This window comes from Rattus norvegicus, chromosome 16 (genome assembly GCF_036323735.1).
Source record: "Rattus norvegicus strain BN/NHsdMcwi chromosome 16, GRCr8, whole genome shotgun sequence".
NCBI lineage: Eukaryota > Metazoa > Chordata > Mammalia > Rodentia > Muridae > Rattus > Rattus norvegicus.
Genome location: NC_086034.1, coordinates 20,113,761 through 20,126,212, shown reverse-complemented (window position 1 = coordinate 20,126,212; position 12,452 = coordinate 20,113,761). Strand labels below are relative to the sequence as shown.

Here is a 12,452-nt window from a genome sequence, read left to right as displayed (position 1 = left end):
CAAACCTGAGGTCTGAATGATGTAGGAGGAGGAGCCTGAGGCAGAGATGGATCTTTGCTCTCGGCATGATTTATTGTGTGCTGTCTCCAGGTTTATCATGTCCCTATTTATGATATCAGTGTGTGAGGGTTGTGGATTTTGGAAATTTTTCTGTTTAATCTTAATTGAATACTGTTGGATAATTGAAAGACTGTGTGAATTTTCTCTTGATAACTGACACACTGTTGAAGATTCCTATGCATGATTTACTGGTTGTGTTCATTTCCTTTGTATGCATGACAGGCACTCAGCTTTTCCTATGGATGACTCTCACGCAATGTATGTGATCTGTGGATGACTGACAGACTGTGCGTGTTTCTAATAGATGACTGAGAGGCTGTTGACTTTACTGTGGCTGTTTGAAAGGATATTGAAATTTCTTATAAATGGTTCTAAGGCTATGGGCAATTCCTATGGGTTATTGATAGGATGTAGATTTTTCCCCCAGATGACTACCAAGTTGGGGGTGTGCCATGTAGCTGACAAACAGGCAACTCTTTCCTACACATGATTGACAGGTTGTTGGTTTTTCCTATGAATGCCTTACAGGTTGTGGGTACTTTCTATGGATGATTTCATGTAGCAGTCATTTACCATGGAGGACTGACTGAAAGTCTGTGCATATTTGTTATGCATACTGAACAATGGTAGATACATACTATGTATGGTTGACAGGCTTTGGCTATTTCTTATCAATGATGGACAGGGTGTAGGTATTTCCTATGAATGACAGATAGAGTGTGGGCTTGTCCTTTGGACAAGTGACAAAGTTGGTATATGTTTCCTGGGGCTGAGTGATAGGCTGTTGACACTACCTATGAATAATCCACAGGCTTTGAGATATGTTGTGAAAGACTGACAGGCTGTGGGTCTCTCCATTGAATGACTGGCTATGGGAGTTTCTAATGTATGACTGACTGGCTCTGAGAGGTTTGTATATAAGTTAGTCGCCATGTCCTGTGGGTGATTAACAGACTATGGCCATTTGTTATGTCTGATTGACAGACTGTGATAATTTCTTCTGGATGACTGAAAGGTTTTGTGAGTTGCTGGTAGGTGATTGACAGGGTGAGGGGATTTCCAGTGAATGACTGACAGGACATGGGCAATTCTTATGGATGGTAGCCAGGCTGTGGGCTTTTACTTTGGATGATGTAGGTGTTGGGGACAGATTTTTGATAAGCTGTATGACTTGTGGGTGACTGACATGTTGTGCTTCTTAAGCTAGATGATTGATACATCATAGGCATGACCTACAGATGCAGATCTGCAGACCAATTGTTTCACTGTAAATTTTATAAACAAATGAAAATTGAAATCCCCAGTCACCAATACTTTGACTTTTTCAATCCAAATTTCATTTTTTATGCCCATGATTAAGCTTTCTATATTTGCTACCATTAGGATCACAACATATTGCTTAGGTAATAAATAAAGTATCCATGTTAACCCGGGAGCAAAAATGTAGCAAAGCAGGACCTTGCATTTTGTTTTAAAATGGTCAATGTATCCCTGGACTTACACTAAATTTGGTAAATATAAGTAGAAGGAGATAAACTATGGCATCCAATCTCCTATATATGAGATTCAAAAAGGTTTCAGCAAAATGAAATGAGAGTTCCAAAAAGCAAGGGTCATTTCATGCTATATTTACATTTATATGATATAAGGAAGCTTGACTGAGCAAAGAAACATAAAGGTTTAAGAATGGGAAGACCTTGAGTTATATTTTTTTTTCGGAGCTGGGGACCGAACCCAGGACCTTGTGCTTGCTAGGCAAGGGCTCTACCACTGAGCCAAATCCCCAACCTGACCTTGAGATATATTAAAATGTGTATTATACACAATAGACATTTAATTACATGTGAGGAATAAATGGACTGACAGAATGAAAAACTATATTTGGACAAATCAGAGTTTGAAGAAAATATTCAATAAGCATAAGAATATTTTCAAACTATAATTCATTCTTGGATTATTTATATGAAGCTATACCTTAACAACTAATAAACACCTTAAAATAACAAAATGATTAAGAAGCATGTGGACTTCGGAAAATATGCTGGTGTGCCATCAATTCCCCTTCAAGCAAAAAAATATGAAATACGAATGAGGGCCTAGCCCATCACACTGCTCCCTGATCTCAAATCCCATGGAAAAGAGATCTAAACACCAAGAAGTATGGAACATCCTGAGACCACAGGACAGACAGACACATCTGTCCACTTTCAATACCACATTCTCATCAATGGACAGATAAGAGAAACAGAAATTAAACAGCGACATAGAGAAACTAACAGAAGTTATATACTAAATGGATTTAACAAATATTTATAGAACATTAAATAATAAAACAAAAGGATTTACATTCTTCTCAGTACCTCATAGTACCTCCTCGAAAATTGACCATATAATTTGTCAAAAAAATAGGCATCAATAGATACAGGAAGATAGAAATAATTCTATTTGTCCTATCAGATCACCGTGGACAAAGGCTGGTCTTCAATAAAAACAATAATGGCAGAATGCCCTCAGATACATTGAAGTTTAACAACACACTACTCAATGAAAACTTGGTCAAGGAAGAATTAATGATAGAAATTAAAGATTTCTTAGCACTTCCTTCGGATGCAAGTTACTAGATGACTGCTTCTCGGCCTCGCCAGGAAACTATTTATTTCCTCTGGGATCAAATAGAATTTTATAAGAACATAATGGATGGAGAGGAGAAAACCTATGGTGGCTGTGAAGGCCCTGATGCCATGTATGTGAAATTAATATCTTCTGATGGTCATGAATTTATTGTAAAAAGAGAACATGCATTAACATCAGGAACAATAAAGGCCATGTTGAGTGGTCCAGGTCAGTTTGCGGAGAATGAAACCAATGAGGTCAACTTTAGAGAGATCCCTTCACATGTGCTATCGAAAGTGTGCATGTATTTTACCTACAAGGTCCACTATACTAACAGCTCCACTGAAATTCCTGAATTCCCAACTGCACCTGAAATTGCACTGGAACTGCTGATGGCCGTGAACTTCTTAGATTGTTAAATAAGATAAATTATAATAAACTGTTAATTTTTTTCAGTATTTAATACCTGTAGTTCAGTTAGTAATTTTTTCACATATAGCATGTTGCCTTTATGAAATTGAACGCTAAAGTTAATTGCTGAGCAGATTTCTTCTGTCATTTGCATAGCAGAGTTGAAATTTGTTTGCTACATCAACAAATTAAGGAAGTTTCACAAGCCAAAAAATAAATAAATAATGCCAGTTTAAAAAAAAAGATTTCTTAGAATTTAATGAAAATGAAGATACAACACACCCAAACATTTAGGACACAGTGAGAGCAGTACTAAAAGGAAAACTCATAGCTCTGAGTGCCGCCAAAAGAAACAGGAGAGAGCATACTCAGCAGCTTGACAGCACATCTAAAAAGTCTAGAGCCAAAAGAAGTAAATACACACAAGAGGAATAGAAGGGAAGAAATAATAAAACTAAGAGCTAAAATCATCCAAGTTTAAAAAAAAAGAGTACACAAAGAATCAACAAAAGCAGGAGCTGGTTCTTCGACAAAATCAACAAGATAGAAAAACCCTTAGCAAGAATACCCAGAGTGTATCCAAATTAAAAAACCAGAAGGGAAAAGGGAGACATAACAAAAAAAATCTGAGGAAATTAAAAATATCAACAAATCCTACTACAAAAGCATATATTCAACAAAACTGGAAAATCTGGAGGAAATAGACAATTTTCTAGACAAATACAAGGTACTAAAGTTAAATCAGAAACAGATAAACATCTAAACAACACCATAATTCCTAAAGAAGTAGAAGCAGTTATTAAGAGTCTCCCAATCAAAGAGAACCCAGGACTCCATGAATTTACTGCAGAATTCTATCAGGCCTTCATAGAAGACCTCATATCAATACTGTCCAGATTAGTTCCCAAAACAGAAATAGGCAGAGCACTACCAAATTCCTTCTTTGAAACGACAGTTACTCTTATAACTAAACCACACAAAAATCCAACAAAGAAAGAGAACTTGAGACCATTTACCCTTATGATTATTGATGTAAAAATACTCAATAAAAATCTTGCAAAGTGAATGCAAGAACACATCAAAATAATCACCCATCATGATCAGTTAGGCTTCAGCCCAAGGATGAAAGGATGGTCCAATATACTAAACGATAACCTGGGCAAGGAAGAAATAAAGAAAGAAATTAAAGACTTCTTAGAATTTAATGAAAATGAAGGTACGACATACCCACACGTATGGGACACAATTAAAGCTGTGCTAAGAGGAAAACTCATAGTTCTTAGTGCCTGCAGAAAGAAACAGGAGAGAGCCTATATCAGCAGCTTGACAGCACACCTAAAAGCTCTAGAACAAAAAGAAGCAAATACACCCAGGAGGAGTAGAAGGCAGGAAATAATCAAACTCAGAGCTGAAATCAACCAAGTAGAAGAAAAGAGGACCATAGAAAGAAACAACAGAACCAAAAGTTGGTTCTTTGAGAAAATCAACGGGACAGATAAACCCTTAGCCAGACTAACGAGAGGACACAGAGAGTGTGTCCAAATTAACAAAATCAGAAATGAAAAGGGAGACACAACTACAGATTCAGAGGAAATTAAAAAAATCATCAGATCTTATTATAAAAGCCTATATTCAACAAAACTTGAAAATCGGCAGGAAATGGACAATTTCCTAGACAGATACCAGGTACGGAAGTTAAATCAGGAACAGATAAACCAGTTAAACAACCCCATAACACCTAAGGAAATAGAAGCAGTCATTAAAGGTCTCCCAACCCACTCCTGAGGCTGCAGAGCGGAAGAGACCACCAACACTGCTCACCCCTGCCCACATCCCTGGCCCAAGAGGAAACTGTATAAGGCCTCTGGGCTCCCGTGGGGGAGGGCCCAGGAGTGGCAGGACCCCTGCCAGAGACACCGCCGGACCCTGAAGGAAACAGACCGGATAAACAGTTCTCTGCACCCAAATCCCGTGGGAGGGAGAACTAAACCTTCAGAGAGGCAGACAAGCCTGGGAAACCAGAAGAGACTGCTCCCTGCACACACATCTCGGACGCCAGAGGAAAAAGCCAAAGACCATCTGTAACCCTGGTGCACTGAAGCTCCCGGAAGGGGCGGCACAGGTCTTCCTGGTTGCTGCCGCTGCAGAGAGCCCCTGGACAGCACCCCACGAGCAAACCTGAGCCTCGGGACCACAGGTAAGACCAAATTTTCTGCTGCAAGAAAGCTGCCTGGTGAACTCAAGACACAGGCCCACAGGAACAGCTGAAGACCTGTAGAGAGGAAAAACTACACGCCCGAAAGCAGAACACTCTGTCCCCATAACTGACTGAAAGAGAGGAAAACAGGTCTACAGCACTCCTGACAAACAGGCTTATAGGACAGTCTAGGCACTGTCAGAAATAGCAGAACAAAGTAACACTAGAGATAATCTGATGGCGAGAGGCAAGCGCAGGAACCCAAGCAACAGAAACCAAGACTACATGCCATCATCGGAGCCCAATTCTCCCACCAAAACAAACATGGAATATCCAAACACACCAGAAAAGCAAGATCTAGTTTCAAAATCATATTTGATCATGATGCTGGAGGACTTCAAGAAAGACCTGAACACACTTAGGGAAGCACAGGAAAACATTAATAAACAAGTAAAAGTCTACAGAGAGGAATCGCAAAAATCCCTGAAAGAATTCCAGGAAAACACAATCAAACAGTTGAAGGAATTAAAAATGGAAATAGAAGCAATCAAGAAAGAACACATGGAAACAACCCTGGATATAGAAAACCAAAAGAAGAGACAAGGAGCTGTAGATACAAGCTTCACCAACAGAATACAAGAGATGGAAGAGAGAATCTCAGGAGCAGAAGATTCCATAGAAATCATTGACTCAACTGTCAAAGATAATGTAAAGCGGAAAAAGCTACTGGTCCAAAACATACAGGAAATCCAGGACTCAATGAGAAGATCAAACCTAAGGATAATAGGTATAGAAGACAGTGAACACTCCCAGCTCAAAGGACCAGTAAATATCTTCAACAAAATCATAGAAGAAAACTTCCCTAACCTAAAAAAAGAGATACCCATAGACATACAAGAAGCCTACAGAACTCCAAATAGATTGGACCAGAAAAGAAACACCTCCCGTCACATAATTGTCAAAACACCAAACGCACAAAATAAAGAAAGAATATTAAAAGCAGTAAGGGAAAAAGGTCAAGTAACATATAAAGGGAGACCTATCAGAATCACACCAGACTTCTCGCCAGAAACTATGAAGGCCAGAAGATCCTGGACTGATGTTATACAGACCCTAAGAGAACACAAATGCCAGCCCAGATTACTGTATCCAGCAAAACTCTCAATTAACATTGATGGAGAAAACATGATATTCCATGACAAAACCAAATTTACACAATATCTTTCTACAAATCCAGCACTACAAAGGATAATAAATGGGAAAGCCCAACATAAGGAGGCAAGCTATACCCTAGAAGAAGCAAGAAACTAATCGTCTTGGCAACAAAACAAAGAGAATGAAAGCACACAAACATAACCTCACATCCAAATATGAATATAACGGGAAGCAATAATCACTATTCCTTAATATCTCTCAATATCAATGGCCTCAACTCCCCAATAAAAAGACATAGATTAACAAACTGGATACGCAACGAGGACCCTGCATTCTGCTGCCTACAGGAAACACACCTCAGAGACAAAGACAGACACTACCTCAGAGTGAAAGGCTGGAAAACAACTTTCCAAGCAAATGGTCAGAAGAAGCAAGCTGGAGTAGCCATTCTAATATCAAATAAAATCAATTTCCAACTAAAAGTCATCAAAAAAGATAAGGAAGGACACTTCATATTCATCAAAGGAAAAATCAACCAAGATGAACTCTCAATCCTAAATATCTATGCCCCAAATACAAGGGCACCTACATATGTAAAAGAAACCTTACTAAAGCTCAAAACAAACATTGCACCTCACACAATAATAGTGGGAGATTTCAACACCCCACTCTCATCAATGGACAGATCATGGAAACAGAAATTAAACAGTGATGTAGACAGACTAAGAGAAGTCATGAGCCAAATGGACTTAACGGATATTTATAGAACATTCTATCCTAAAGCAAAAAGATATACCTTCTTCTCAGCTCCTCATGGTACTTTCTCCAAAATTGACCATGTAATTGGTCAAAAAACGGGCCTCAACAGATACAGAAAGATAGAAATAATCCCATGCGTGCTATCAGACCACCACGGCCTAAAACTGGTCTTCAATAACAATAAGGGAAGAATGCCCACATATACGTGGAAATTGAACAATGCTCTACTCAATGATAACCTGGTCAAGGAAGAAATAAAGAAAGAAATTAAAAACTTTTTAGAATTTAATGAAAATGAAGATACAACATACTCAAACTTATGGGACACAATGAAAGCTGTGCTAAGAGGAAAACTCATAGCGCTGAGTGCCTGCAGAAAGAAACAGGAAAGAGCATATGTCAGCAGCTTGACAGCACACCTAAAAGCTCTAGAACAAAAAGAAGCAAATACACCCAGGAGGAGTAGAAGGCAGGAAATAATCAAACTCAGAGCTGAAATCAACCAAGTAGAAACAAAAAGGACCATAGAAAGAATCAACAGAACCAAAAGTTGGTTCCTTGAGAAAATCAACAAGATAGATAAACCCTTAGCCAGACTAACGAGAGGACACAGAGAGTGTGTCCAAATTAACAAAATCAGAAATGAAAAGGGAGACATAACTACAGATTCAGAGGAAATTCAAAAAATCATCAGATCTTACTATAAAAACCTATATTCAACAAAATTTGAAAATCTTCAGGAAATGGACAATTTCCTAGACAGATACCAGGTATCGAAGTTAAATAAGGAACAGATAAACCAGTTAAACAACCCCATAACTCCTAAGGAAATAGAAGCAGTCATTAAAGGTCTCCCAACCAAAAAGAGCCCAGGTCCAGACGGGTTTAGTGCAGAATTCTATCAAACCTTCATAGAAGACCTCATACCAATATTATCCAAACTATTCCACAAAATTGAAACAGATGGAGCCCTACCGAATTCCTTCTACGAAGCCACAATTACTCTTATACCTAAACCACACAAAGACACAACAAAGAAAGAGAACTTCAGACCAATTTCCCTTATGAATATCGACGCAAAAATTCTCAATAAAATTCTGGCAAACCGAATTCAAGAGCACATCAAAACAATCATCCACCATGATCAAGTAGGCTTCATCCCAGGCATGCAGGGATGGTTTAATATACGGAAAACCATCAACGTGATCCATTATATAAACAAACTGAAAGAACAGAACCACATGATCATTTCATTAGATGCTGAGAAAGCATTTGACAAAATTCAACACCCCTTCATGATAAAAGTCCTGGAAAGAATAGGAATTCAAGGCCCATACCTAAACATAGTAAAAGCCATATACAGCAAACCAGTTGCTAACATTAAACTAAATGGAGAGAAACTTGAAGCAATCCCACTACAATCAGGGACTAGACAAGGCTGCCCACTCTCTCCCTACTTATTCAATATAGTTCTTGAAGTTCTAGCCAGAGCAATCAGACAACAAAAGGAGATCAAAGGGATACAGATCGGAAAAGAAGAGGTCAAAATATCACTATTTGCAGATGACATGATAGTATATTTAAGTGATCCCAAAAGTTCCACCAGAGAACTACTAAAGCTGATAAACAACTTCAGCAAAGTGGCTGGGTATAAAATTAACTCAAATAAATCAGTTGCCTTCCTCTATACAAAAGAGAAATAAGCCGAGAAAGAAATTAGGGAAACGACACCCTTCATAATAGACCCAAATAATATAAAGTACCTCGGTGTAACTTTAACCAAGCAAGTAAAAGATCTGTACAATAAGAACTTCAAGACACTGAGGAAAGAAATTGAAGAAGACCTCAGAAGATGGAAAGATCTCCCATGCTCATGGATTGGCAGGATTAATATGGTAAAAATGGCCATTTTACCAAAAGCAATCTACAGATTCAATGCAATCCCCATCAAAATACCAATCCAATTCTTCAAAGAGTTAGACAGAACAATTTGCAAATTCATCTGGAATAACAAAAAACCCAGGATAGCTAAAGCTATCCTCAACAATAAGAGGACTTCAGGGGGAATCACTATCCCTGAACTCAAGCAGTATTACAGAGCAATAGTGATAAAAACTGCATGGTATTGGTACAGAGACAGACAGACAGACCAATGGAATAGAATTGAAGACCCAGAAATGAACCCACACACCTATGGTGACTTGATTTTTGACAAAGGAGCCAAAACCATCCAATGGAAAAAAGATAGCATTTTCAGCAAATGGTGCTGGTTCAACTGGAGGGCAACATGTAGAAGAATGCAGATCGATCCATGCTTATCACCCTGTACAAAGCTTAAGTCCAAGTGGATCAAGGACCTCCACATCAAACCAGACACACTCAAACTAATAGAAGAAAAACTAGGGAAGCATCTGGAACACATGGGCACTGGAAAAAATTTCCTGAACAAAACACCAATGGCTTATGCTCTAAGATCAAGAATCGACAAATGGGATCTCATAAAACTGCAAAGCTTCTGTAAGGCAAAGGACACTGTGGTTAGGACAAAACGGCAACCAACAGATTGGGAAAAGATCTTTACCAATCCTACAACAGATAGAGGCCTTATATCCAAAATATACAAAGAACCCAAGAAGTTTGACCGCAGGGAAACAAATAACCCTATTAAAAAATGGGGTTCAGAGCTAAACAAAGAATTCACAGCTGAGGAATGCCGAATGGCTGAGAAACACCTAAAGAAATGTTCAACATCTTTAGTCATAAGGGAAATGCAAATCAAAACAACCCTGAGAATTCACCTCACACCAGTGCGATTGGCTAAGATCAAAAACTCAGGTGACAGCAGATGCTGGTGAGGATGTGGAGAAAGAGGAACACTCCTCCATTGTTGGTGGGATTGCAGACTGGTAAAACCATTCTGGAAATCAGTGTGGAGGTTCCTCAGAAAATTGGACATTGAACTGCCTGAGGATCCAGCTATACCTCTCTTGGGCATATACCCAAAAGATGCCTCAACATATAAAAGAGACACGTGCTCCACTATGTTCATCGCAGCCTTATTTATAATAGCCAGAAAATGGAAAGAACCCAGATGCCCTTCAACAGAGGAATGGATACAGAAAATGTGGTACATCTACACAATGGAATATTACTCAGCTATCAAAAACAACGAGTTTATGAAATTCGTAGGCAAATGGTTGGAACTGGAAAATATCATCCTGAGTGAGCTAACCCAATCACAGAAAGACATACATGGTATGCACTCATTGATAAGTGGCTATTAGCCCAAATGCTTGAATTACCCTAGATCCCTAGAACAAACGAAACTCAAGACGGATGATCAAAATGTGAATGCTTCACTCCTTCTTTAAATGAGGAAAAAGAATACCCTTGGCAGGGAAGGGAGAGGCAAAGATTAAAACAGAGACTGAAGGAACACCTATTCAGAGCCTGCCCCACATGTGGCCCATACATATACAGCCACCCAATTAGACAAGACGGATGAAGCAAAGAAGTGCAGACCGACAGGAGCCGGATGTAGATCGCTCCTGAGAGACACAGCCAGAATACAGCAAATATAGAGGCGAATGCCAGCAGCAAACCACTGAACTGAGAATAGGTCCCCTATTGAAGGAATCAGAGAAAGAACTGGAAGAGCTTGAAGGGGCTCAAGACCCCAAAAGTACAACAATGCCAAGCAACCAGCGCTTCCAGGGACTAAGCCACTACCTAAAGACTATACATGGACTGACCCTGGACTCTGACCCCATAGGTAGCAATGAATATCCTAGTAAGAGCACCAGTGGAAGGGGAAGCCCTGGGTCCTGCTAAGACTGAACCCCCAGTGAACTAGTCTATGGGGGGAAGGCGGCAATGGGGGGAGGGTTGGGAGGGGAACACCCATAAGGAAGGGGAGGGGGGAGGGGGATGTTTGCCCGGAAACCGGGAAAGGGAATAACACTCGAAATGTATATAAGAAATACTCAAGTTAATAAAAAAAAAAAATCAAAAAAAGGTCTCCCAACCAAAAAGGGCCCAGGTCCAGACGGGTTTAGTGCAGAATTCTATCAGACCTTCATAGAAGACCTCATACCAATACTATCCAAACTATTCCACAAAATTGAAACAGATGGAGGACTACCAAATTCCTTCTATGAAGCCACAATTACTCTTATTCCTAAACCACACAAAGACCCAACAAAGAAAGAGAACTTCAGATCAATTTCCCTTATTAATATAGACGCAAAAATACTCAATAAAATTCTGGCAAACCGAATCCAAGAGCACATCAAAACAATCATCCACCATGATAGGTAGGCTTCATCCCAGGCATGCAGGGATGGTTTAATATACGGAAAACCATCAACGTGATCCATTATATAAACAAATTGAAAGATAAAAACCACATGATCATTTCATTAGACGCTGAGAAAGCATTTGACAAAATTCAACACTTCTTCATGATAAGAGACCTGGAAAGAACAGAAATTCAAGGCCCATATCTAAACATAGTAAAATTCATATATACCAAACCAGTAGCTAATATTAAACTAAACGGAAATAAACATGAAGCAATCCCACTAAAATCAGGGACTAGACAAGGCTGGCCACTCTTTCCCTACTTCTTCAATATAGTTCTTGAAGTTCTACCCAGAGCAATCAGACAAGAAAATAATATCAACGGGATACGGATTGGAAAGGAAGAAGTCAAAATATCACTATTTGCACACGATAAGATTGTATATTTAAGTGATCCCAAAAGTTCCACCAGACAACTACTAAACCTAATAAACACCTTCAGAAAAGTGACTGGGTATAAATTTAACTCGAATAAATCAATAGCCTTCCTCTAACACAAAAGAGATACAAGCCAAGAAAGAAATTAGGGAAAAGATACCCTTCAAAATCGTCCCAAATGATATAAAATAACTTGGTGTGACTTTAACCAAGCAAGTGAAAAACCTGTATGATAAGAACTTCTAGCCTCCGAAGAAAGGAATTGAAGAAGATCTCAGAAGATGGAAAGATCTCCCAGGCTCATGGATTGGCAGGATTAATATAGTAAAAATGGCCATTTTACCAAAAGCGATCTACAGATTCAATGCAATCCCCATTAAAATACCAATCCAATTCTTCAGAGAGTTAGACAGAACAATTTGCAAATTCATCTGGAATTACAAAAAACCCAGGATAGCTAAAACTATCCTCAACAATAAAAGGACTTCCAGGGGAATCACTTTCGTGAACTCAAGCAGTA

General features: G+C 39.0%; 1 protein-coding gene across 1 annotated transcript; it reads left to right on the top strand.

Annotated features, from left to right (window-relative positions):
* The first annotated feature begins 2,701 nt into the window (after positions 1-2,701).
* On the top strand, positions 2,702-3,107 carry LOC134482328 (elongin-C-like). The gene has a single exon (XM_063275818.1). It carries the CDS (start codon positions 2,754-2,756, stop codon positions 3,090-3,092), a length of 339 nt encoding a protein of 112 aa, XP_063131888.1. The 5' UTR covers positions 2,702-2,753; the 3' UTR covers positions 3,093-3,107.
* Positions 3,108-12,452: the final 9,345 nt, after the last annotated feature.

Bases quoted from the DNA above. Each gene is read 5' to 3' on its own strand.
- LOC134482328 (XM_063275818.1), top strand. From the start codon at position 2,754: ATGGATGGAGAGGAGAAAACCTATGGTGGCTGTGAAGGCCCTGATGCC.